General features: G+C 51.7%; 1 protein-coding gene across 1 annotated transcript in view; it reads left to right on the top strand.

Moving 5' to 3' along the window:
- The window catches only part of DOCK5 (dedicator of cytokinesis 5), a 75,172-nt gene extending 49,534 nt beyond the window's left edge, over nucleotides 1–25,638 (top strand). Inside the window, exons 38-51 of the mRNA XM_054270534.1 lie at nucleotides 210–299; nucleotides 1,045–1,149; nucleotides 2,922–3,063; nucleotides 5,969–6,050; nucleotides 6,242–6,326; nucleotides 7,305–7,391; nucleotides 7,839–8,015; nucleotides 10,505–10,588; nucleotides 10,998–11,135; nucleotides 12,566–12,732; nucleotides 14,749–14,926; nucleotides 18,702–18,837; nucleotides 22,000–22,097; nucleotides 25,537–25,638. Of these exons, the coding sequence (XP_054126509.1) occupies nucleotides 210–299; nucleotides 1,045–1,149; nucleotides 2,922–3,063; nucleotides 5,969–6,050; nucleotides 6,242–6,326; nucleotides 7,305–7,391; nucleotides 7,839–8,015; nucleotides 10,505–10,588; nucleotides 10,998–11,135; nucleotides 12,566–12,732; nucleotides 14,749–14,926; nucleotides 18,702–18,837; nucleotides 22,000–22,097; nucleotides 25,537–25,638 (1,671 nt within the window). The remainder of the gene's footprint in view (nucleotides 1–209; nucleotides 300–1,044; nucleotides 1,150–2,921; nucleotides 3,064–5,968; nucleotides 6,051–6,241; nucleotides 6,327–7,304; nucleotides 7,392–7,838; nucleotides 8,016–10,504; nucleotides 10,589–10,997; nucleotides 11,136–12,565; nucleotides 12,733–14,748; nucleotides 14,927–18,701; nucleotides 18,838–21,999; nucleotides 22,098–25,536) is intronic.
- Nucleotides 25,639–26,006: the final 368 nt, after the last annotated feature.

Here is a 26,006-nt window from a genome sequence, read left to right as displayed (position 1 = left end):
CACAAGATCTGTATGACTGTAATAACCCATGCAAAACCAAAAATGCACAGAGGAGTCTGAGGGAAACCTGGCAGAGCATGAAAGTAGTGCCTGAATTAAAATCAGCTGCATTTTTGTTTACCTATCTGTGCTAATGAAGGCTTTTAACTGAGTCTTTCATGTTGCTTGTGCTCTTCTTCCCCCTCCTGCCCGTCCTCCCCCTCGTGGAGATGTGGGAAAAAGCCATTCAGCTGAGCAAGGAGCTGGCTGACATGTATGAGAACAAGGTCTTTGACTACGAGGGACTTGGCAATCTCCTGGTGAGGCTTTTCTTCCATATCCAGCAGGCTGCTGACTGCTTCACTTAATACTGTTCAAGCAGCATAAGCCTAAAATAAATGTATGTTAAAGACAAACAAACCAACTTAACCCCATGGCTTTGTAAAGGTTAGTAGTAGAATAAATATTTTCATAGTGTCTTTTCACCTCCTAATTAGCATGATAATACCATGTGCAGATGTTTGGAATTCTTGGTCTTAAGCAAATGAAGCAACAAGAAGAGTGTATTTTCAGGCTCCATAAATCTCATCACCTTGTTATTTCTGTGGTGAAAGTGCTGGGCATGAACACAGAGCTAGAGAATTCTCTTGGCTCAGAATTCTGCTTTCTAGTGGTTAAGGATGGAACCAGATGGTCTTTATGTTCTTTCACAGCAGAATCATCTGCCCAGTTTTATTTCTGCCAGTTCTCTGACATTTGTCACCATTTGTGTCTTCTCCCTTGCAGAATATATTTGTATTTCATTTGTTTTCCCACAGTGAAGGATTTCAAATCTCCTTCTGGAATCCTAAAGCCATGGCATTGTTCTCACGTCTGCAGAGCAGGAAATGAAATTGGTTCTGGCCCAGACAAAGCAAATATTTAATCAAGTAAATGGATAAGGATGAGAGACTGCATCAAAAAGCAGTTGTGGAGTGTGTTCTGAGGGCAGAGATCAGGAATTGTCCCTGGGAATGTGTCCTGCAGCATTCCAAAGTGAAAGTGTGCTGTTGTTTTCTTTTCCAGAAAAAAAGAGCCACTTTTTATGAGAACATCATGAAGGCCATGAGACCTCAGCCTGAGTACTTTGCTGTTGGCTACTATGGACAGGGTTTTCCTTCTTTCCTCAGGGTAAGGATCCTTCCCACTCAACTTCTGCACTGCTGGAGACCCTGAAAGTCACAACTTCTGCAGAGCTCCCAAGAAAATTGGGTGCCAAACTTCCTTTCCTTTCAGTGGCACTGACAGCTCTAAATCCCAGGACTGTCTAAAAAGAGTCAAGTCAGAGATGAAATTTTGTGTGTTACCAGCTCAAGTGGGGTCTGGGTGTTACAATAGGTTTTTTAGATGATTGATAAGTTCTTCTATTTAGGCAGAATTTACCTTTTGTGTTTGTGCTCCCTCTGAAATGTGATTGTTGCTATTAGGAAATGTTCAGCCTGTAAAGAATTTATCCCATTGCTTTTCAGCCTCAATCAGCCAAATTTTCAGGACAGGGATTATTTCAGTGGTCAGGGAGAGTTTGTCCCACACAGAATTCAAGTGCAAAGGTGCTTCTTATTCCAGCTGCTGAGCGCTGCTGGATCTGTGTGGAGGACAGGAATGACTCAGATCCAGGGTCAGCAAGGCTGAGAATATTCCTGTTATTTAAAATTCAGGGCCATTCTGCCTTCTCAGACTGGAGCTGTTTGAAGCTCTGGAAAGGAGGAAGTGAAGCCAAGCTCAAAAAAAGAGAAGATTGTTAAGTTAGAGCTGTGTGAGGAGGTGGCATGGAGGGCTTTCAACTCCAGGCCATGTTTGGGCATCCATCCCCTCCTGGAACCACTGCCAGGTGACAATGACTGGCCATGGTCTGGTGTGGGTGTGTGGGGCAGACCTGCCAGGGGTGACATTGTGGGGCTGGTGGCCAGGAATGGGGTGAGGTGAAGGTGCCACCTGTGCCCAGGGACATCCCTCAGGGAACTCACAGCAGGGCCCTGGAATGAAGAATTTCCTGGCACATTTATTCTGTTACAAAAATCAGCTCCTGGCTGAGATCCCTGTGCTGAAGCTGGGAGTGCTGGGAGGTGTGAGCAGGGCAGTGACTCTGGGATGTGTTTGTGTGGACAGCCCCACCTGTTTGAGGGTGTCCCTGCTCATTGCAGGTGGCTTTAAAAGCTCCTTGCCAGCCCTGTTTGATGATTCTCTGTGCAGCAATGGATTTTTTTAGACAAATCTGAGGTTCCCCTTGCCAGGCCTGGCTCCCAGGAGCTGCTGTGCCCTCATTTGTCGCAGACATCTTTTATGAAAAATCTTTTCCTTAAGATTTTTCCTCCGGAGAAGCTGAGAGGCCTCAGGAACAAAATGTAAACAATGGTTATCTGCTGCTGTGGAATGCAACAGGAGGATTTTTCCTCCTTAAGGAAAAATCTTTTCCTTAAGATTTTTCCTCCTGAGAGGCCTCAGGAACAAAATGTGAACATTGATTATCTGCTGCTGTGAATGCAACAGGTGGATCTTTGATTAGCCCATGTTAGATGTTTCTAATTAATGGCCAATCACAGCCCAGCTAGCTCAGACAGAGAATCTGAGACAGCTGCCTTTGTTATCATTCCTTCCTATTCTATTCTAAGCCAGCCTTCTGATGAAATCCTTTCTTCTGTTATTTTAGTATAGTTTTAATATAATATATATCATAAAATAATAAATCAGCCTTCTGAAGCATGGAGTCACATCCTCGTCTCTTCCCTCATCCCAAAACCCCTGTGAACACGGTCACGCTCATTTCAACCTGTGTTCCTTCCCTCACCTCTTCTGTCCAGCTGGGATCTTCCCTTCCCATAAACCAGCTCTGGGGGGCTTTGGGGAGCTCTGTCCCTCTGCTTTGCTGAATTTTAATTCCCTTTTTCTCCTCCTGCCCCCAGAACAAGATTTTCATCTACCGTGGCAAGGAGTACGAGCGCAGGGAGGATTTCAACCTGAAGCTGCTGACCCAGTTCCCCAATGCTGAGAAGATGACCAGCACAGCCCCTCCAGGAGAGGAGATCAAGGCTTCCCCCAAACAGTGTATCTTTTGGGTTTGGGGCATCTTGGCACACCCAGAGCTCTCTGTTCCCTACAGCAGTGATGGGAATGAGGGGGTTCCTGCTCCTGGGGGATGTGGGGGCAGGCACTGGGCTTGAAAATGTGAAAATGGGGCTATCCAGAGCTGTAAGGGTGGGTTTAAAGAACAAGTTGCTGTCAGGGTGAGGAGCAGACTTCAGGGAGGGTTTCCTGTGTTTCACTCAGGGGCTGCTGGCTGCTCTGGCCATGGTGGGACCAGTTGGGTATTTCTGGGTGAGAGGTGGGAAATGCAGGATGTGAAAAGTGAGAGTACTCCCTTCTTCCTTGCAGTGCATTAGCATTTATGAAGTGCTGGGGTTTGTGTGTTTTTCCCCTTTGTAAGAAGTGTGAAGGGATTATGTCACTTAAAGTTGCTGGCGGCAGAGCCCTTACTATTTTTAATTCTTATTTTTGCCCTTGCTGGTGGGACTCCAGGCTGTGTCCCAAGCTCCCCACCAGCCTTAAGATGCTCTGAATTGGGAGTGTGAGCCAGTGGAGATGCTCCAGATTGCTGCCAGTGACTTCAGTCAGTGGCTCCTGGAGGATGCACGCCAGGAAAACCAAATCCTGGGCTTCCAGCCTGTGCTCAGCAGGCCAGGCTGGAGAATCTGAAGGTCCATTTTGGCCCTCAAACCCTGTGCACAGAGGCCCAGGCCAGGCAGTGACAGCAGATGCTTCCTGTGCAATCCTCCTGCCAAGCACTGAATCCACAGAGGAAATTAAAATCCATTCAAGATCAAACTTGGTATCAAAAATGCCTCTTCTGTTGCTGCTTTGTTTCAGCTGCTTCCTCTGCATCTGTTTGTGTTTGTCCTGATGTTCCTGGCTGGGGATGAAGCCGAGCTGCAGAGTTTGGAGGCAGATCTGAGCCATCCCCAGGGTTTGGGGGTGTTGGGTTCCGGGGCTCTGGCACAGCCCTGGGATGAAGGGAGCAGCTGCAGGGCTTGGATGTGGGACAGGATCTCCCTGCACTCCCACAAACACCTCCTGACACCAGCAGTGCCCAGATCTCTGTTGTCTTAGGCAGACCTTGCTGCTCCTGGGGCTGCTTTTGCTTTCAGGCTCCTTTAACCTCCTTTGCCTCAGGCTCCTTTTTATTTCTTTAGGCTGTTTTTGCTCTTTTATGACAAAACACCTCGTTCTTCTTTTGGTAGGGATGTGCTGGGGCCCCCAGGTGAGCTGTGCTGAACCTCAGGGTTCCCTGCAGCCCAGAGCAGCCCAGGGAGCTGAGCAGGGCTCAGGCCAGGCTCAGGGGCTCTGCTGGGACACACAGCTCACCAGCTGGGCTCAGGGGCTCTGCTGGGACACACAGCTCACCAGCTGGGCTCAGGGGCACTGCTGGGACACACAGCTCACCAGCTGGGCTCAGGGGCTCTGCTGGGACACACAGCTCACCAGCTGGGCTCAGGGGCTCTGCTGGGACACACAGCTCACCAGCTGGGCTCAGGGGCTCTGCTGGGACACACAGCTCACCAGCTGGGCTCAGAGCCTCAGCCAGCCTGGCTCTGTGCTCCTGGGCTCAGCTCTGCCTGTGGCTCCTCACCCAGGCAGGGTGGTTTTGCTCTGCCTCTCAGAATGCCCTTCAGAGCTGCCTCAGTGGGTTGAAGGATGTGTGGGGCTGCCTTAACCCCCCACTGGAACACTGCTGAACTCTGGGTCTCCTCCAGCCAGGTCTCACAAGCTCTCGGAGATTTATTTCACATCCAGGATAGCTCAGCTGCCTCAGAAGGCATAAAATCAGCAGGATGGCTTCTGTGGCAGTGTTGGAAACAAAACGGTTTTAATAAAAGGCAAAATAACAAAACTCTTCATAGAGAAAAACTGAGCCGGGTGCAAGAGGTTCTTGCCCCTGGTAAAACACCTCACAAAAGCCATTAGTTCCTTTGTTCTCTTCTTTTTTTCTAGTAAATTGCTTAGGTGGGACTTTTTAGCTCTTTTCCAATTGGCTGTCCTTAAGTTTGAGGTGAAGTCCCCCAAGTCCTGTGAAGTGTCTTTTTGGCTAACTAAGAGACATTTTTACGCTTATTTCCTTTTCAAAGGAACAAAAGATAATTTTGTCACTCTGTCAACAAGGAACACATTCCTGTACACTGCCACTTCAGACAGCAGGGATTCACAGAAGCCATCTCCTCATGGGGTCAGACTGGCTAAGCCTTGCTTTCCCAGCCAGCTTTTTGCTCCTGTAAAGCCCCAGCACAGTCCTCAAAGCAGAATTTTGGAGGAACATGATAGGCTGTTGTGCTTGGGGATACAATTACGAACATCTCTTTAATGTCTGTCTTTATTTCCAGGTACAAAAGCTGAGTGTGAAGCCATTCCTTTGTTCAGTTGGCTTCATGAATCTAAAAGGTGGGAGGGAAGGAGCAGCAGCCTCTGATAAATAACTGTGGGGTGAGAGAAGAGCCAGAGGCATCCACAGGCTCCTGCAGAGCCCTGCTGCCCTTTTCTTGTCTCCCAAAGGAGAAATCAGTGGTGCCAAGGACCCCCAAGCATTTTCAGGGAATTTCAGCACCTGGAAGTGTCCAAGGCCAGGCTGGAGCACCCTGGGGCAGTGGGAGGTGGCCCTGTCCATGGCAGGGGTGGCACTGCATAAAGCTCAAGGTCCTTTCCAACCCAAACCATTCTGGGGTTATTATTTGTGAAGTCCTTTTCCTTTTGGGTTTTTAATTCACAAGGAAGCTACAAACAGCAAGATGCAAGATAATGCCTGTGATTTGTGATGAATTAGTCAGGTTTGAAGAAAAATCCTTAATGAGAGCACAGGGATTTGTGGAAAAGTCTGACAATGGAAACAGGAAGGGTTTTTCTCTCCCTCTCCTGTTTTCCCAAAAGGGTTCCTGGTTTTTCATCCTTAACCAGAGCTGCTCAGATGTGCAGTGCTTCATTGTGAAGCCTGTGATGAACCTGCCACCTAATTACAAAGATAAACCTGTTCCTGAACAGATCTTAAAGTAATTTATTTTTCTTTTCCCTCAACATTTTGTGTGTGTTTTCCCCAGTAACTTGGGAACAAGGTGCTGTGCCTTGGTATTTTGTGTAAATTGTGTAAATTCCTCCCCACAAACTGTGAGGAAACACTTGAACATTTGAGTGAGGGGGAAGGGAGGTGAGGAAATCACCTTTTTACTCTGCTTCTTCCCAGCTACTACAGAGCCAACGAGGTGCAGCAGTTCACTCACTCCAGACCTGTCAGGAAAGGAGAGAAGGATCCAGACAACGAGTTTGCTGTGAGTCCTTTGCCTTTGGTTTGGTTTCTTGGTGGCATTTGGACCAAAGTGTCACCTTTTCCCTCTCCCTGTGGCCACAGAGGTTGGGAATGAAAAAGCAGGAGACACAAAGGGCGTTGTGAAGCTGGGGGAGATGTCAGGGGGCTCCACAGCTGGAGTTTGGGCATTCAGCATCCATCAGAATCCATAAATTGGTGCTGTGAGAGCGCAGGCTCAGCAGAGCCCAGCGTGGGGCTCTGTCCCAGTGAGGGGAGGTGGGAATGGCTGAGGGGAGCTGGGGATGGCTGAGGGGAGGTGGGCATGGCCGTGAGGAGCTGGGAATGGCCATGGGGAGCTGGGCATGGCTGCGGGGAGCTGGGCATGGCTGTAGGGAGAGGTGGCCATGGCTGTGGGGAGAGGTGGCCATGGCTGTGGGGAAATGGGCATGGCTGTGGGGAGGTGGGGATGGCTGTGGGGAGATGGGCATGGCTGTGGGGAGGTGGGCATGGCCGTGAGGAGCTGGGAATGGCCATGGGGAGCTGGGGATGGCTGTGGGGAGCTGGGCATGGCTGTAGGGAGAGGTGGCCATGGCTGTGGGGAGGTGGGCATGGCCGTGGGGAGGTGGCAATGGCTGTGGGGAGGTGGCCATGGCCCTGAGGAGGTGGGCATGGCCGTGGCAAGAGGTGGGCATGGCCGTGGGGAGGTGGAAATGTGGCCATGGCCTGAGGAGATGGGAGTGGCTGTGGGGATGTGGGCGTGGCTGTAGGGTGAGGTGGGCATGGCTATAGGGAGGTGGGAATGGCTGTGGGGAGGTGGGGATGGCCGTGGGGAGGTGGGAATGGCTGTGGGGAGGTGGGAATGGCTGTAGGGAGAGGTGGCCATGGCTATGGAGCTCTGACAGCTCCTTCTGGAAGCCTCACTCCATGCAGGAGAGAGTTCAGTATCAAGGCCAATGTTTGCCTTACACCTCAGATATCTTTTTTTTCCTTCTCTACCCAGAACATGTGGATAGAGAGGACAACCTACACGACAGCTTATTCCTTTCCAGGCATCCTCAAGTGGTTTGAGGTCAAACAGGTCACAACGGTGAGTTCTCCATGGGGGCTGCATCTCCTCCTCCTCAGTCCCTCATGGAATAAAGCCTTGAGCACTTGGGAGTGCCACTCCTTCCACTGCTGGATGTGGCACAGATAAAAGCAAATTATTTAGTTGCTTACTCAGGGGAGAGGAATGAATCACAGAGCCATGGAATCCCAGGATGGTCTGGGTTAGGATTTACTTAAAATCATCCAGTGTCACCCCCTGCCATGGCAGGGTCACCTCCCACTGCCCCAGGGTGCTCCAGCCTGGCCTTGGACACTTCCAGGGATCCTGGGGCAGCCACAGCTCCCTGGGAATTCCTTCCTTGGGAATTCCCTCCCAGCTCCTCCCCACCCTCACAGAGAGGAATTTCTCCCGAAAAACTGCATGAAGGTTTGAAGGTTTTATTGTGTGGCTCTAAAGCAAGTTCATTCTGTTTCCTCTGTCCCTCAGGAGGAGATCAGCCCCCTGGAGAATGCCATAGAGACCATGGAGCTGACCAATGAGAGGATCACCAACGTGGTGCAGCAGCAGGGCTGGGACCGCAGCCTGCCCGTGCACCCCCTGTCCATGCTGCTCAGTGGCATCGTGGACCCCGCGGTCATGGGGGGCTACACCAACTATGAGAAGGTCCTGCCACGTCCATGGAGCCCCTCTGCAGGGCTGGGACACCTGGGGGTGCTCACCTGGAACAGGGAAAGCTCCAGAGAGAGCTCAGAGCCCCTTGCAGGGCCTGAAGGGGCTCCAGGAGAGCTGGAGAGGGGCTGGGGACGAGGATGGAGGGACAGGAGCCAGGGAATGGCTCCCACTGCCAGAGGGCAGGGATGGATGGGAGATTGGGAATTTCTGGCTGTGAGGTTGGGGAGGGGCTGGGAGGGAATTTCCAGGGAGCTGTGGCTGCCCCTGGATCCCTGACAGTGCCCAAGGCCAGGCTGGACAGTGGGAGCTGGACAGGGGTGGCACTGGGTGACTTTTGAGGTCCCTTCCAACACAAATCATTCCAGAATTCCCTGGAGAGGGACTGGGGATAAAGGATGGAGGGACAGGACACAGGGAATGGCTCCCACTGCCAGAGGGCAGGGAGAGAGAGGATATTGTGCAGGAATTGTTCCCTGGGATGGAATTCCCAGAGCAGCTGGGGCTGCCCCTGGATCCCTGGCAGTGCCCAGGGCCAGGCTGGGCAGGGCCCTGATCCCTGAAGTCCCTTCCAGCCCAAGCTCTGCAGACTCTGGCAGCTGCCCCTGGGCCCCTGCAGTGTGCAAGGACCTGGCAGGTCCTGTCCCATCTCCAGCTGTCCCAGCCCCTGTGTGGGGCTCTGTGTGTGCAGAGCTCAGACAGGAGCACAAAGAGCAGAGCTTTGCACTGACTGCAGGGTGGAAATGCTCGGCTTTAGTGCTCTCAGGGCAGGGTCCAGCTCTTCTGGGCCTCCTTTGCAGTGGGATGAGAACCTGCTCGTGCCTTGTGGGGCACAGAGGTGCTCAGGCAGCAGAGAAAAGCCCAGACCCGCCCCTTCTGCCCTGGATTAATGGGGAATGAGAAGGCTAAAGAGGCTTTCTCTTGCCAGCAGCCTCTGTGTCTTTGGAGTCTTGCAACAGAGCAAATGACTCAGGAAAAAAAGCAGCATTTCCTGTGCAGGTTTACTCAGCTGACTTCACTTGAGCAGTGTAGGTTGTTCTTTTTTGTGATGTTTAACTTAAGCTGTTGATTCCCTCCACCTAATGATGAAATGCCCAGCACAGAATGCACTGCTTGTTTCCACAAAGGGGGTGGGATGTGGTAAAACACATTTAATTCTCCTCAGCTGTGTCCCAGCCCCATGAAATGAGGTGCACACGTTAATTGGGAGAGGGGCTGATTGATCTGGGTCTGACTCTGCTGATTCCAGAGGAGTTTGGGTGCTTTGCCAGGCCTGAATTTGGCCCTGAACCCTCCCATTTTATGAATTAAGGTTGACATCAAGTTTAGAATTACAGAAGTGGGAAAGCAGTTAAAACTAGAAAACACAAAATCTCTGCAGCCACATCTGGAAATACTCACTTCTCGTTCATATTTTCCTATTTCAGCTGCAGATCAGTGCAGAACATTTGGCTTTTGTGGAGGGCTAAAATCTGAGTTTTAATTGTTTCATTGTAGCCAAACCCTAAAGTTGGGGTTTTTAAACATCTTTCCTCTTGCAATAATTAAGCACTTTCAGGGAAAATCCTCTGGGACCAGCCCATCAGCCCTTTCCCAGGCTCACCTCCATCCTGTTCAGGTTCAAACCCCCAGCCCTACAAACCTGTACCACAGTCCAGTCTTACAGAAGTAAAAAAAAATATACTCAGAGGCTGAAATGGCTCAGAGAAACAAATGAAAAACTTATTAGGGAGTTTATCTAGGAAAAAAAAATATTCTGAGCGGGAATTGGGATCCATTTTAATGGGATACATCATGGGAATTGGCACAAATTTCAGTTTTCAGTCCAGGAAAGTGGATTTGTGTTTGTTCAACTTCAAACCACGAGCAGCTTGTGCTGATTAAAGGTAAACCCAGGAGAAGTGGAGACTAAAGGTGCTTTGTTGAAGGGAGCTGGAGCCCAAATCCCAGCATGGTCTTTATTTCTGCTGAATCTTTGTAAGCAGCCCCAGGTGAAAACGAGGGATTTGGGGGCTGAAATGAGGAAATTGCCGCAGGAGGTGCTGTGCTCTCCGTGGGGCAGCTGTGCTCTGGGGCACTGGCTGCTGGGAAAGAAAAGAGGCTTTTTGGAGTCAGAACTTGAGGTTTTGGGTCTGTCACTCCCATTTAAGTGAGAAGTAGAAGTGATGGAAGCTCAGTTATTCAAATCAATGCTGGTTTGTGAGAAGGGGATCAGGACTGAGCAAAACCTGCCTGATGCAGTAACTGTTTTTCCATGTGTTTCACTAGGAAAAAACATTACTTTTTTTAAAATAAAAAGTGAGCTTTGTTCTCTTTTCCTAACAAATAACCTTGGTTCTTTGTCCCTCAGCTTGGTGCCAGCACAATTTGGGTTTAATATGAGGAATAATGGCAGTGAATTGCTCTTAAAGGATCTTCCTCTCAGAGCTGCCTGGGGAAGCAGTGTGTGTGTCACCTGTGTCACCTTCTCCCTGTGCTTCCAGGCCTTCTTCACAGAGAAATATCTCCAAGAACATCCTGAAGATCAAGACAAAATTGAGCTGCTCAAGCAACAAATTGCGATACAGGTATGGAACTGGGAGAGGTGGAGGCACTGGTGGAGTGAGGGAATGGGGAGCAAGGAATCCTGGAATGCTTTGTGTGGGCAGGGATCTTAAAGCCCATGCTGCCATGGGCAGGGACACCTCCCACCATCCCAGGCTGCTCCAAATCTGCTCCAAATGCTGCTCCAAATCCCATCCAGCCTGGGGAATATGTTGGTGTTTGTTCAACACCTGGAGCTGCAGCACTGAAGGTCCCTCACTGGCAGCAGCTCAGCTCCCTTGCTGTGTCCCTGTTTATCTCCCCCTCTGCAAACACAAAACACATTGATTTAAATCCTTTAATTTAATCTGGGCTGCTGAACTCTCCCTCTGGGGAGCAGGAGGGCTGGTTTGTGCTCCTGCAGCTCATTCTGCTCCTGCCTCCCTGCCTCAGATGCCTCTCCTGGCAGAGGGGATCCGGATCCACGGCGAGAAGCTGACGGAGCAGCTGAAGCCGCTGCACGAGAGGCTCACAGCCTGCTTCAGGGAGCTCAGGAGGAAGGTGGAGAAGCAGTACGGGGTCATAACTCTGGTGAGGGAACCTGCTTCTTCCATGTTTTGCCCCAGAGGAACCCAACTCCTCCTTTTCCACCCGTGGGTGGGTGTGAGGTGGTGTCAGAGAATCCCAGAATCATCAGGGCTGGGAAAGAGCTTTGAGAGCAGGGAGTCCCAGCTGTGCCCAGTGCTCACCCTGTCCCCAGCCCAGAGCTCTGAGTGCCGCCTCCAGGTGACCCCTCCAGGGATGGGCACTCCAACCCTCCCTGGGCAGTTCCAAGCCCTGAGCCCCCTTTCCATGGGGAAATTCCTGCTGTGCCCACCCTGAGCCTGCCCTGAGCCTCCTTTCCATGGGGAAATTCCCGCTGTGCCCACCCTGAGCCTGCCCTGAGCCCCCTTTCCATGGGGAAATTCCTGCTGTGCCCACCCTGAGCCTGCCCTGAGCCCCCTTTCCATGGGGAAATTCCTGCTGTGCCCACCCTGAGCCTGCCCTGAGCCCCCTTTCCATGGGGAAATTCCTGCTGTGCCCACCCTGAGCTGCCCTGGCCCAGCCTGAGGCCGTTCTCTCTGCTCCTGTCCCTGTGCCCTCCTGGCAGGAGCTGGGCAGAGCCACAGGGGCCCCCTGAGCCTCCTTTGCTCCAGGCTGAGCCCCTGCCCAGCTCCCTCAGTCTCTCCTGGGGCTCCAGCCCCTTCCCAGCTCTGTTCCCTTCCCTGGACTCTCCCCAGGCCCTCCATGTCCTTCCTGAACTGGGGGAACCCAGAACTGGACACAGCCCTCGAGGTGTGGCCTCCCCCATTGCCCAGGGGACAGTCCCTGCCTTGGGGACAGTCCCTGCCCTGCTCCTGCTGGCCACTCTGATCCCACCCAGGTGCCTTTGGCCTTTTTGGCCACGTGGGCACACCTGGGCTCATGTCCAGCTGCATCCATCGGTCCCCCCAGGTCCTTTTGTGTCCAGCAGCTCTGTCCCCAAGCCGGGGGTTGTGGCCCAAGTGCAGGTCCCTTGGTGTTGTTAACCCTTGTGTCCCCGGGTTCAGGCCCTGGGCCAGCCTGCCCAGCCCCAGTGCAGAGCCAGCCCTGCTGCTGTGCCCAGCCTGCCCAGCCCCAGTGCAGAGCCAGCCCTGTGCAGAGCCAGCCCTGCTGCTGAGCCCAGCCTGCCCAGCCCCAGTGCAGAGCCAGCCCCGCTGCTGAGCCCAGCCCTGTGCAGAGCCAGCCCTGCTGCTGAGCCCAGCCCCAGTGCAGAGCCAGCCCTGCTGCTGAGCCCAGCCCTGTGCAGAGCCAGCCCTGCTGCTGAGCCCAGCCCTGTGCAGAGCCAGCCCTGCTGCTGAGCCCAGCCCTGTGCAGAGCCAGCCCTGCTGCTGAGCCCAGCCCTGTGCAGAGCCAGCCCTGCTGCTGTGCCCAGCCCTGTGCAGAGCCAGCCCTGCTGCAGATCTCCTGCTTGCTCACAGTGTTCCCTCTGTTCCCTGCAGCCCCCGGTGCTGACGGACAGGAAGCCGAGCCGCTCGGGCTCCATGGTGCTGCCCTACATCATGTCCTCCACCCTCAGGAGGCTCTCGGTCACCTCCGTGGCCTCCTCTGTGGCCTCCACCTCGTCCACCTCGTCCGACAGCGCTTCCTCCAGGCCGGGCTCCGACGGGTCAGTGAGGGCAGTGACTGGCAGTGATTGGCAGGGATGGCAGTGACTGGCAGTGATTGTAGTGACTGGCAGTGATTACAGTGATTGGCAGTGACTGCAGTGATGGCAGTGCCTGGCAGGAATTGCAGTGACTGGCAGTGATTGACAGTGATTACAGTGACTGGCAGTGACTGGCAGTGATTGGCAGGGATGGCAGTGACTGGCAGTGATTGTAGTGACTGGCAGTGATTACAGTGATTGGCAGTGACTGCAGTGATGGCAGTGCCTGGCAGGAATTGCAGTGACTGGCAGTGACTGGCAGTGACTGGCAGTGATGGCAGTGATTGGCAGTGACTGGCAGTGATTACAGTGATTGGCAGTGACTGCAGTGATGGCAGTGCCTGGCAGGAATTGCAGTGACTGGCAGTGATTGCAGTGATTGGCAGTGATTGACAGTGATTACAGTGACTGGCAGTGATGGCAGTGACTGGCAATAATGGCAATGATGGCAGTGCCTGACCATAGTACTTGCAGGGATCCCTGTGGCAGGGAGGAGTGATGAGGAGGACTCCATCTTATCAGAAGGCTAATTAATGACTTTATTATACTATATTATTCTATACTAATATACTATATTATTCTATACTAATATACTACATTATTCTATATTCTATTCCATTACATCTAAACTGAATCTGCCAAGCACTCAGCTCTGCTCACACTGCACAGAATCTCATGACTGTCAGCCCCCAGTCCCAACACACACACACACACACACACCTGGCCGTGACAGGCCAAGGAACCAAACACCATCACTGTGGGTAAAAAATCTCCATATTGCATTCTGCTTTGGCACAATACAGGCACAGTAAATTATAAGATTTGTTCTTCCTTTCTCTGAGGCTCAGAGAATGTGAAACCCAGAAATATTCTTGGGAAGAATTGTGCCTTGCTTTTCTCTGTGAGGAGAAATGTGGAGACACCTGACAGTGCCTGACAGTGCCTGACAGCAGGGGGAGGTGCCTTACACAGGATCAAGTGTCACCTGAGTCAGGAACAGCAGTGAGGCACACACAGGCTCTGGGTCTCTCCAGCAGGTTAATCTGAGTTTATCAGAAACCCATTCCTTTATACACCCTTCTGATATAGGGGCACCTGATTGGTCATTTAATCAACACCCCAGCACCACTGGCTAATTAAGAAAACACCCTTTGGTAAACATGTCATGAGAAAACAACTGCTCCAAACACCAGCTGCAAGATGTTTTTAATTCTTTCAGCTGCCTCAAGACTCCCCAGAACAATTCCTGGGAAGGTTTATCTGGCTTCTCTCTCTGACTAACTGTCACATCCACAATCAGGTGCTCTGAAAATCAAGATTTACTCCATGGAAATACATTTAGAAATGTTCCTGGAGGTCAGTGGTGTTGTTCCATTTTACAGAAGGGGCTTTGGAGCACAGACAGTGGAAACTGACCCCCAGCTGCTGCCTCTGGAGCCCCAGCTGTCCCCAGTGCATTCCAGGTGCCCCCTGCCTCAGTTTCCCAGGAAAACAGGGCTGTGAGGCACCACCAAGGGGGGAATAAGGCACACAGCACTTGTTTCACCCTGTTTGCAGCTGCATCCGTGGTGTGGAAAGGAGCTGCCACACCTGGGGACATCCCTGATGTCCCTTTTGTGTACATTGCCTTTCCACTGGGATAAGCAGAGTTCAGGTGATGTGGTGCAGCTCAGTGACACTGTGAGAGTCTCACTGTGAGACTCATGTCTCGTCTCCCCAGTGAGACTCATGGCTGAGCAGGACCTGCAGCTCTGGCTCCCTCTGCAAGCAGATCACACTTTACCCTGGACAAAAACCACATCTCACTCAGAATTCCAGGGGTAACAGCACAAATCCCACTGAAAAATCCATGCTCCTGCCTCACTGTTTCACAATAACCCCTTCCACAAACTGAGAGATCACAGCTTTTTAACAGCCAGCCCTTGCCATGTCTGATGGATTCATGTTTCATGTTTTTCTCACTCTTTTGGGCCACAGATCTACCCTGGAGCCTCTCCTGGAGAGGAGAATATCCACATCTTCCAGAGCTGAGGAGCTGCCTGTGAAAGAAGATGGTGACAACAGGATTAGCAAACTCAAGAGGAAGGAGTGGAGCATTAGCAAGTCTCAGGTTATTGTGGAGAAGGAGCCAGAAACAGAAGTCACTTCCAAAATGGTAAAAGCCCCATGCCAGTAATGACAGCAGTAATAAACCCCAGCAGGAGCTGAGTTTCCATTGCCCTCAGCCCTGCTGCTCGGGGGGAGCTCAGCAAACACTGGGAGGGGCTCAAATACCAGCAAGGCTCAGTCATCCGAGCAATTCTCTTCTTTATTTGGAAAATTCCTGTCACAGCCCCAAGTGCAGCTTGGCTGGAGGTGCCGCCTGGGAGCAGGAGGTGCTGAGCTGAGCTGAGCTGAGCTGAGCTGAGCTGAGCCCTGGGTGCCTCAGCACCGTGGCCAAGCCCTGTTGGGGTTGGGGCAAGGACCCCCTGCCCAGCCAGGCAGGATCCAGCTGCCAGCCAGATGTGGAGCTGCTCTCAGGCAGCAGCCCTGCACAAATGCAGTGTGCTGTGAGGTGCAGAGCCCTGGGATGGGTCAGGCTGGTGGGAGAAGATGCTCTGGGGGTTCTGTCAGCACCTCTGGAAGGCTGGAGCTGCCAGGCTGGGCTCTGCTGCAGCCCCTGGGAGGGCAGGGTGGTCACTGGTGAGGAATAAACAGAATCCTCCTCCTGGGATGAGGAGCAGAGCAGAGGCTGCTGGGCTTTAGGGCTCCCAGTGGGGTCAGAGGGGTCACCCAGAGCACAGGGAGGAGTTTCAGCCCACAGGTAGAGCTGTACAACCTTGGGACATTGTCCTGATGGACGTAAAAACAGTGCCACACCCTGAGACATTGTCCTGATGGATGTAAAAACTGTGCTACACCTTGAAATATTGTCCTGATGGATGTAAAAATTGTGCTACACCTTGAAATATTGTCCTGATGGATGTAAAAACTGTGCTACACCTTGGGATATTGTCCTGAAGGACATAAAAACTGTGTTACACCCTGGGATATTGTCCCAATGGCAAAAACTGTGCTACACCTTGAAATATTGTTCTGATGGCCATAAAAACTGTGTTGCACCTTGGGACATTGTCCTGATGGATGTAAAAACTGTGTTACACCCTGGGATATTGTCCTGATGGATGTAAAAACTGCTACACCCTGAAATATTGTCCTGATGGATGTAAAAACTGTGTTACACCCTAGGATATTGTCCCAATGGCCATAAAAACTGTGTTACACCTTGAAATATTGTCCTGATGGATGTAAAAGCTGTGCTACACTCTGAAGCTGAGAGAACTGGGCACCTGGGTATTTCAGTGCTCCTCATCTCACTGAAGCCGGTTGTTGATCTGATTTAACACAGGCTCATTTTTCACAGTACCAAGAAAACAGAAATTCCTGTGCTTCCCTTTCCTCTCCAGCTGAATCTGGCAGGGACAGGTGATGCTGATCCGTGCTCAGGAATTCCCATCAGCTCTGGGGGATGCTGCCAGCTCTTGGAGGCTGCAGAGTGTTTCTAGGAAGGGGAGCTGTGGTGCCAGGGTGCTGTCACTGGGACTGACAGCATTTCCAGCCCAGGAAAATTTGGCTTGTGGATGTTGGAGCTGCAGGAGGCCTGGCCCTCTGCCTCTGGAATTGCTGTTGGATGAAATCCCCAATGTCTCTGAAGGGAAGGAGCCATCCAGGGTTCCAGTCCTGCCTCAGCATGCTGCAAAGCCCAGGAAAAGCTGCTTTTGTGGCCGCTGTGCTCCATGGCTCCACAGTGAGGGCAGGAGTTGGACTGAGGGATTTTCTGGAGCTCTGGACTGAGCTGGAAAGGCAGAGGGAGGCAGAGACTGCCTGGGCTTTGTGTGTATGCTCCCTCCTGTGCAGGGAGAGATCCTGAGCTGCTCAGGGATGTGGAACTGACCTCTGACAAGGAATTATTGATGTGTTTGGGTGACAGCCTGCTCTGGGAAGCAACGAACTAATGTTGCAAAGGACCCCAGTACTGGGCACTGCACTTTTGGGGCCACACTGAGGTGGCCTCGTGGTTTGAGTGAAGAGCACAAAGGGTGTGACACTGGAAGGAGCTGGATATAAATTCCCAAATGCAAAGGATTTGCTCTGTAAAGCCTAAAACAGACTCATTTCACAGCCTCAGGAGCTGGAGGATACCAGCAGCCCTGACCTGCACCCAGAATTTTATTTTTCTTTATTTCTTGGAAAGAGTTCACCCTCACTCCCCTCCAAGTTTATTCACAGAACTGCAGCAATTTTTCAGTGTAACATCTTCCCACCTTAATTAATATATCTTAATTAATACAACTAATTAATACATTAATAATAGCACTAAAAGCAGTTTAGTGCTGCTCAGGAAGTCCAGGGGAAGCTGGGCTGTGTCCTGGGAGCACAGAGGTGCCTGTGGCACTGCCAGGGCAGGGCAGGGCTTTACTCCTGTTCACCCCTTGTGCCAAGTGTGGTGTCACTGTCACAGCTCTGGGTCACCTGGCTGTGCTCACCTCTTTGTTCCAGGTGTTTGCAACACTGTGACAGCCCTGGGTTCCCTGGCTGTGCTCACCTCTGTGTCTGTGTTTGTGACAGCTCTGGGTCGCCTGGCTGTGCTCACCTGTGTGTCCCTGTGTCTGTGACAGCCCTGGGTCACCTGGCTGTGCTTACCTCTCTGTGCCTGTGTTTGTGTCACTGTCACAGCTCTGGGTCACCTGGCTGTGCTCAGCTCTTTGTTTGTGACAGCTCTGGGTCACCTGGCTGTGCTCACCTGTGTGTCCCTGTGTTTGTCACAGCTCTGGGTTCTCTGGCTGTTCTCACCTCTCTGTGTTTGTGACAGCTCTGGGTTCTCTGGCTGTTCTCACCTCTCTGTGTTTGTGACAGCTCTGGGTTCCCTGGCTGTGCTCACTTCTCTGTTCTAGGTGTTTGTGACAGTTCTGGATACCCTTGCTGTGTTCACCTCTCTGTGTTTGTGTCACTGTGACAGCTCTGGGTCACCTGGCTGTGCTCACCTGTGTCCCTGTGTTTGTATCCCTGTCACAGTTCTGGATTCCCTGGCTGTGCTTACCTGTGTGTCTCTGTTTGGGACACTGTGACAGCTGTAGGTCACCTGGCTATGCTCACCCCTGTGTCCCTGTGTTTGTGACAGTTCCCTGGCTGTTCCCTGGCTGTGCTCACCTCTCTGTCCCTGCTGTCTGTGACAGCTCTGGGTTCTCTGACTGTTCTCACATCTCTGTGTTTGTGTCCCTGTCACAGCTCTGGATTCCCTGGCTGTGCTCACCTCTGTGTGTTTGTGTCTGTGACAGTTCTGGGTTCCCTGACTGTTCTCACATCTCTGTGTTTGTGTCCCTGTCACAGCTCTGGGTTCCCTGGCTGTGCTCACCTCTGTGTGTTTGTGTCTGTCACAGTTCTGGGTTCCCTGGCTGTGCTCACATCTCTGTGTTTGTGTCCCTGTCACAGCTCTGGGTTCCCTGGCTGTGCTCACATCTCTGTGTTTGTGTCCCTGTCACAGCTCTGGGTTCCCTGGCTGTGCTCACATCTCTGTGTTTGTGTCTGTGACAGTTCTGGGTTCCCTGGCTGTGCTCACATCTCTGTGTTTGTGTCTGTGACAGTTCTGGGTTCCCTGGCTGTGCTCACATCTCTGTGTTTGTGTCCCTGTCACAGCTCTGGGTTCCCTGGCTGTGCTCACATCTCTGTGTTTGTGTCCCTGTCACAGCTCTGGGTTCCCTGGCTGTGCTCACATCTCTGTGTTTGTGTCCCTGTCACAGCTCTGGGTTCCCTGGCTGTGCTCACATCTCTGTGTTTGTGTCTGTGACAGTTCTGGGTTCCCTGGCTGTGCTCACATCTCTGTGTTTGTGTCTGTGACAGTTCTGGGTTCCCTGGCTGTGCTCACCCCTGTCTCTCTCTGTTCCCAGCAGGGCCCAGCAGGGAGGGCCCAGAGGCCCAAGAGTCTGCAGCTGGGGGACACCAGGCTGACCCTGCTGCAGGGACCCTCGATGCAGCAACCCACCCAGAGCCCTCCCCCCATCACCCCCAAAACCCCCCGGACCCTGAGTGAGTCCTGGGATGGGGTGGGATGGGATGGAGTGGGATGGGGTGGGATGGGGTGGGATGGGATGGGGTGGGATGGGGTGGGATGGGATGGGATGGGATGGAGTGGGATGGGATGGGATGGGATGGGGTGGGATGGGATGGGATGGGATGGGGTGGGATGGGGTGGGATGGGATGGGATGGAGTGGGATGGGATGGGATGGGGTGGGATGGGGTGGGATGGGATGGGATGGAGTGGGATGGGATGGGATGGGATGGGGTGGGATGGGATGGGATGGGATGGGATGGGATGGGATGGGGTGGGATGGGATGGGATGGGGTGGGAATGGAATGGGATGGGGTGGGATGGGATGGGATGGGATGGGGTGGGATGGGATGGGATGGGATGGGATGGGATGGGATGGGGTGGGATGGGGTGGGAATGGCTCTGTGGGTGCTGGGGGAGGGAGGGGCTGCTCTGAGTCAGATCACAGCTCGGGGTTGTTGGAAATCTCAAAAATCAAGATTTACTCCATGGAAGTACATGAAAAATGTTCCTGGAGGTCTGTGGTGGTGTTGTTCCATTTTACAGACAGGGGTTTGCAGCACAAACAGTGGGGGCTGAGCCCCAGTTCAGCCTCTGGAGTGCAGTTATTGTCCCCAGTGCATTGCAGGCGTCCCTGCCTCAGTTTCCCAGGAGAACAGGGGTTATCATTTTTGTCAGAGAACAGAATTTGGCTGTGGTATCAAAGAGCAGATCTGTGCCTTGCACTTGTTGAAGCACTGCAAAACAGGAATTCCAGGGAACAGTTTCTGGGTTTCTCAGTTCCTTTCTTGTTTTTTCCTGTACTGACCTGGACAAGAAGGATGTGGGGGGACTTTTCACAGGGGTTTGGAGTGATGGGACAGAGGAGCAGTTTTAAACTGCCAGAGGGCAGGGTTAGTTGGGATTTGGGACAGAATTCCTCCCTGGGAGGGTGGGGAGGGGCTGGGATGAATTCCCAGGGAGCTGTGGCTGCCCTGGATCCCTGGCAGTGCCCAAGGAGCAATCTGGGACAGTGGGAGGTGTCCCTGCCAGGGCAGGGTGGCACTGGGTGGGATTTCAGGTCCTTCCAACCCCTCCTGTCCCATGACTCTGAATTTTGGGCAGGTTTGTTAACCCTGAAGCAAACAGCAGTGCAGTCAGTGCAGATGGCTGTGAATCCCCAGTCAGGTGTGCAGGAGCATCTCCAGTGGATCCCAGGAGGGCCTGCAGGGATCCCGGGGTGTTTGGGATCAGCTCTGGGCTGAATGATCAATGCAAGCCCTGAGGGCTCTGTTCATTAATGAATGAACTCCCCTCACGTGGCAGAGTTGTAGCAGAGCTTGCTGTGCAGCTTGGGCATTCAGCTGTCAGTGTTCCACCTGAAGGAGGTGGGATTTGTCTTCAAGAATTAACAAAATGAATCATTTCAAAGGTTTCAAAAACATGCTGAATCTAAAACAGCACAATAATCTGATCTTGGAAGAGAAGAGGGAAAAAAAGCCTATTATTGGATATTCAGGAAGTTCTGTGGTTAATTCTGCAGCACCTTTAAATGTGGCTTAAGGTAAAAATAAAAATCCCTGGGCAGTTCCACCCCTAGAACTGCCTGGCTGCTGCATTTCTGGCTGCTGGTCTTTTTGAGAGGAACAGAAGTTCCTGGGCAGGACCTGGCTGGCTCTGTGTGGGTACCCAGTCAGAATCCAGTGCAGTCAATGATCCAAACCAGCATAAAATTCTCATGAGAGGATGAAAACAAAAAAATCCTCACCAGGGCAGGGGATGAGTTGGGGAGACAACCAGAAACAAATTCAGGAACTTAGTGAAGAAAGATCTGTAAAAGGAATGTAAAACCTCTCCTCTCCTTAGCAAGGCTTTAATTGCTGGAATCCTTGTGGAGTTTGGGTTTTGTCTCCTCCATCAGCTGGAGCTCAGATCACAGTGAGTTCTGAGGGCAGCCCCAGGAGCACCCCAGATGTGCTGATGGAAGGAGTTTGCTGCTCCCTGGGGCAGCTCAGGGCCTTCGGGGAAGGGGAACCTCCTCAGGGCTTTGGGAGCTGTGTCAGGGTCCGTCCTAGTGGACAGATGACCTGATGGTTCGTAGGAATGATCTCAGACTGCAAAACACCAACACGGTCCAAGGGGATTTGCAGTGATAATCAAAACAAATGCAGTTTTATTGAAATAATTACAGCAAAAATGCGATAGAGGGATTAAGGGAGAGAAAAAGAGAGAGAAAGAGAGAGAGAGAGGGAGAGGGGATATAGCTACCAACGCAGAGACGAAGTCCTTTGGTGCAGTCCAGCCGAGGGTCCGCCTGCTACGCTGGGGAGATCTCAAAGGCTCTGGCTAACTCAGAGGTTTTTATTACTGAAAATTGTGAGGGGGGGGAAACAGATGCAATAGGGAACAGATGTAACAGCTGGTCTATGTTCTCAGCAGTAAGCGAGAACCTTTGTTTTCTTGCTCCAGTGGTCACAATCTGCAGGCAAACATCTCGCCTCAATCAGCTTGCCTCCCGCACACACCTCCCCCGGGCTGGGGGTTTCAGTCCCAGTCCTTGGAAGGAGCAGAGGGGCCTGTTAGGAGTTTCATGTCTCAGTCCTTGATGGAGAAGCTTCTCACATCTCCGTCTGTCTGTCACGGTGGTTGTAAAACAGATGAGGGTCTTCTGTGGGAGACCACCTAAAACTCAGGAGAAGTCCAGCCAGGCCGAGAGCTGGGACAGCTTCCAGAGCTGCTATTGTTGCAAACGGGGCACGGTGCCCCTTCTTAGCATACAGCAAACACTCCTGTGAAAACAAATAACACTGAGCTTTCAGGTCTCAGGGCCTGTGGTGTGTGACTGTTCTCCTTCAGAGCCAGATATAGACAAGGGGGGTCTTCTCTTCAGTGGTCTCCCAAGGGCAATCGTGAGGCAGATGAGGGAAAATTCCAACAGACTCTCACAAGCTGGAGGGGAGCTCAGCTGCGCCCAGCACAGCCAGGCAGCTCAGTGTGGAGCAGGAGCTGCTCACAGAAGGCATTGAATGAATCTCCCTTAAAATCTGTGTGCAACCCCATTGCCCTTTCCCTTTTCACCTTTCTTATTTGTTCTTTTTTTATTTTTCTTGTTTGTTCTTAATTTTTCCTTATTTTTTGTTATTTCTTCTCTTGTTCCCAGGCTCCCCCTCGTTGCAGGCTGATGGATTGGCCACACCACCCCCCCCTCCCCCCAAAAGCAAACCCTACGAGAGCAGCACCCCCAGGAACTCTGTGGAGGTGAGGAAATGGGGGCTGACAGCTCCTGGAGAGCAGCTGGGAGCAGGAGGCACCAGTGCAATGTTCCAGGCTGATCTTGGGGTGGTGCTGCTTGAAACCTGTCTCATCATTTCACTGCTTCCCTCCCTGAAACCACAAAAGAAGGAAAAAAGGGGTTTTGCTTCAGGAGAAGGCAGTGGAATGCAGTGCCTTTATTATTTCTTTTTCCAAGTGGGACTTGTGTTGTCCTTGGTCAGGAAAAAAATGTGTGGGAGTGGGAAGAGGCATGGAAAACACACCAGCAGCAAAAGTTTCAAAAACATGATCAGCCTAAAATACTGCAATAATTTGGGCTGAAAAGGAAGTGTGGGGGGGAAAATCACAATTTTCAGAGGTTTCTAGTGTCTCCTCCTAAGCCTCAGCCCAGCAGAATCTGATTTTTCAAACCATCAGTGACTTTTAAAAGCCTGTATTTAAATCCTGCCCTTTGTCTCAATTCCATGGAGTGATTTTCTTGTAGGAATATCAAACTGCCCCTGTGTCAGTGCAGGGATATGAAACTGCCCCGTGTCAATGAATATCAAACTGCCCCTGTGTCAGTGAATATCAAACTGCCCTCTATCAGTGAATATCAAACTGCCCCTGTGTCAGGGAATATCAAACTGCCCCTGTGTCAGGGAATATCAAACTGCCCCTGTGTCAGGGAATATCAAACTGCCCCTGTCAGTGAATATCAAACTGCCCCTGTGTCAGTGAATATCAAACTGCCCCTATCAGTGAATATCAAACTGCCCCTGTGTCAGTGAATATCAAACTGCCCCTGTGTCAGTGAATATCAAACTTCCCCTGTGTCAGGGAATATCAAACTGCCCCTATCAGTGAATATCAAACTGCCCCTGTGTCAGTGAATATCAAACTGCCCCTGTGTCAGTGAATATCAAACTGCCCCTGTGTCAGTGAATATCAAACTGCCCCTATCAGTGAATATCAAACTGCCCCTGTGTCAGTGAATATCAAACTGCCCCTGTGTCAGGGAATATCAAACTGCCCCTGTGTCAGTGAATATCAAACTGCCCCCTGTCAGGGAATATCAAACTGCCCCTGTGTCAGGGAATATCAAACTGCCCCTGTGTCAGTGAATATCAAACTGCCCCTGTGTCAGGGAATATCAAACTGCCCCTGTGTCAGTGAATATCAAACTGCCCCTATCAGTGAATATCAAACTGCCCCTGTCAGTGAATATCAAACTGCCCCCTGTCAGGGAATATCAAACTTCCCCTGTGTCAGGGAATATCAAACTGCCCCTGTGTCAGTGAATATCAAACTGCCCCCTGTCAGGGAATATCAAACTTCCCCTGTGTCAGGGAATATCAAACTGCCCCTGTGTCAGTGAATATCAAACTGCCCCTGTCAGTGAATATCAAACTGCCCCTGTGTCAGTGAATATCAAACTGCCCTCTGTCAGTGAATATCAAACTGCCCCTGTGTCAGGGAATATCAAACTTCCCCTGTGTCAGGGAATATCAAACTGCCCCTGTGTCAGTGAATATCAAACTGCCCCTGTCAGTGAATATCAAACTGCCCCTGTGTCAGGGAATATCAAACTTCCCCTGTGTCAGGGAATATCAAACTGCCCCTGTGTCAGTGAATATCAAACTGCCCCTGTGTCAGTGAATATCAAACTGCCCTCTATCAGTGAATATCAAACTGCCCCTGTGTCAGTGAATATCAAACTTCCCCTGTGTCAGGGAATATCAAACTGCCCCTGTGTCAGTGAATATCAAACTGCCCCTGTCAGTGAATATCAAACTGCCCCTGTGTCAGGGAATATCAAACTTCCCCTGTGTCAGGGAATATCAAACTGCCCCTGTGTCAGTGAATATCAAACTGCCCCCTGTCAGTGAATATCAAACTGCCCCTGTGTCAGTGAATATCAAACTGCCCCTGTGTCAGTGAATATCAAACTGCCCCCTGTCAGTGAATATCAAACTGCCCCCTGTCAGTGAATATCAAACTGCCCCTAATCAGTGAATATCAAACTGCCCCTGTGTCAGTGAATATCAAACTGCCCCTGTCAGTGCTGCATCACTGATGTTTCTCTCACACCTGGGTGTCTCCAGGCTGTTTGGGATTCCCTGACATGCAAATCTTGTGTCAGAATCGTTTCACCTGCCCCTGGAATGAAGGTGCTGGTGGTGTCAGACTGATTCCTTAGCAGTGGGAAGCAGAGAAGGGATCCTGTTGTGACTGAGACAGGGATGGAGCCTTCCCAAAACCTGTCAGGAATTCCCTTTTGCAGCTGAAAGGGAAGGGTGTCTCCCCCAGTCCAGTTTGCAGAGAGGATTTGGGGGTACCTTGGTGAGATAAACTGGGATTTGTCCAAAAAGAATTTGGAGAGGGATCACACTTAACTACTTTAGCAGCACAGGAAGACAAGGAAACAGCTCATCACTTAATTCAGTGTTGTGACACTGGAATAAAGCCTTGAAATATGGCATCAGGGGAAGTTTTGCTTCTTTGCCCTTGATTTGGCTGGAAGTGACTGTGGCTGCTGTGCCCAGCAGAGAGATCCCAGCTCCAGGGATGCTGTGGGAGTCACTGGATCAAGAGGATTAATAAAAGAGCCTCCTTCCCTTGGGTCTTGTGAGGAAACTAATTACTGCCATGTCCTGGCCTGCAGCATGCCCTTGGCTGGCAGCCAGAGGGAAAGGATTCTCAGGGCTGCAAAGGGAGACTGGGGAGGGTTTTCTGAAGGGTTTGTTAGTTTGGTGCTGTGAAGTTGGGTCTGTCTTCCTGTGGATAAAACAATCCTGAAATGCTGGGGTTTGGCTGAGGAGTGATGAACCACACAACCTCCTCCCTCTCCTGGCCTTTCCCATCTCATTTATTTCCAGGATGCCCCTTAAAACAGGCAGAGACAGCATGAAACCCCCCCTCCCTCAGTGCAGTTCCCTGCAAGAGCAAGAAACGCCCTCCAAGCCCCTCTGCAGGCAGACAGGATGTGGCTTGTTTAATTTCAGCTGCCCTTGCTTCCATGTTAGGGTGTAAAGTTTTGCCATTCTCATTTGAACACATTTTACATCCTTTTGGGGCAGCTCATCCAGCCAGCAGGAGGAAAAAACCTGAATTTTGACACCTGGAAGGAAATGGGTTTGGAAATGGGTTTTGAAACCTGGAAGGAAATAGGTTTGTGGCCATTTTACATTTCACCAAAAGCAGAGATAAATGCTGAAGTTAGGCTGCAGGTCAGGAGCAATTAAAGTGTGTCCTGGGCCTGCTCTAGCAACTAAAACATTTCAGCTTCTGGGGATCTGTCCTTGCTTGGCCCTGTGTGTGGAGCTGAGGCTGAACTCCAGGCTTTGCTCCTGAGGGAGCCATCAGGACTTTGGGTTTCTCACTGGTGAAGCAGAATGCCCTGCACTCCTTGCAGTGGTTTATTGTTGTGTTTCCATCTCCCCAGGTTGCTCCAGCGCTGCCCAGCAGGCGAGAGGCCAAACCTCCCCCTCCACCCCCCAAAACCAGGAAATCCAGCGTGGTGTCCTCGGAGCAGGGGCTGCCCTGAGCCTGGGGGTGCCAGCAGTGCCAGCCTGCAGTGGTGCTTCATCTCCTGCCAGCCTGGCACCACCCTGCCCTGGCATCTCCCCTGCCTTCCTTCCTTCCACCCCTGCCCTGGAGCTTTCCTGGCAAATCCCACAGATGAATCGTGGTTGGGGCTGGGCTCCCTCGCTGTGTTTGCCTGTGCACTGCTCACACACTGATCCTGACCTGTCCCTCACACACTGATCCTGACCTGTCCCTGCTCACACACTGATCCTGACCTGTCCCTGCCACACTCATCCTGACCTGTCCCTGCTCACACACTGATCCTGACCTGTCCCTCACACACTGATCCTGACCTGTCCCTGCCACACTCATCCTGACCTGTCCCTC

Source organism: Melozone crissalis, unplaced genomic scaffold (assembly GCF_028551555.1).
Source record: "Melozone crissalis strain CALT ecotype California unplaced genomic scaffold, PUWL_Pcris_2 ptg000010l_1, whole genome shotgun sequence".
In the NCBI taxonomy this organism is placed as follows: Eukaryota; Metazoa; Chordata; class Aves; order Passeriformes; family Passerellidae; genus Melozone; species Melozone crissalis.
The sequence above is the reverse complement of the archived record's forward strand: the minus strand, read 5'-3'. Positions and strand labels throughout refer to the sequence as shown.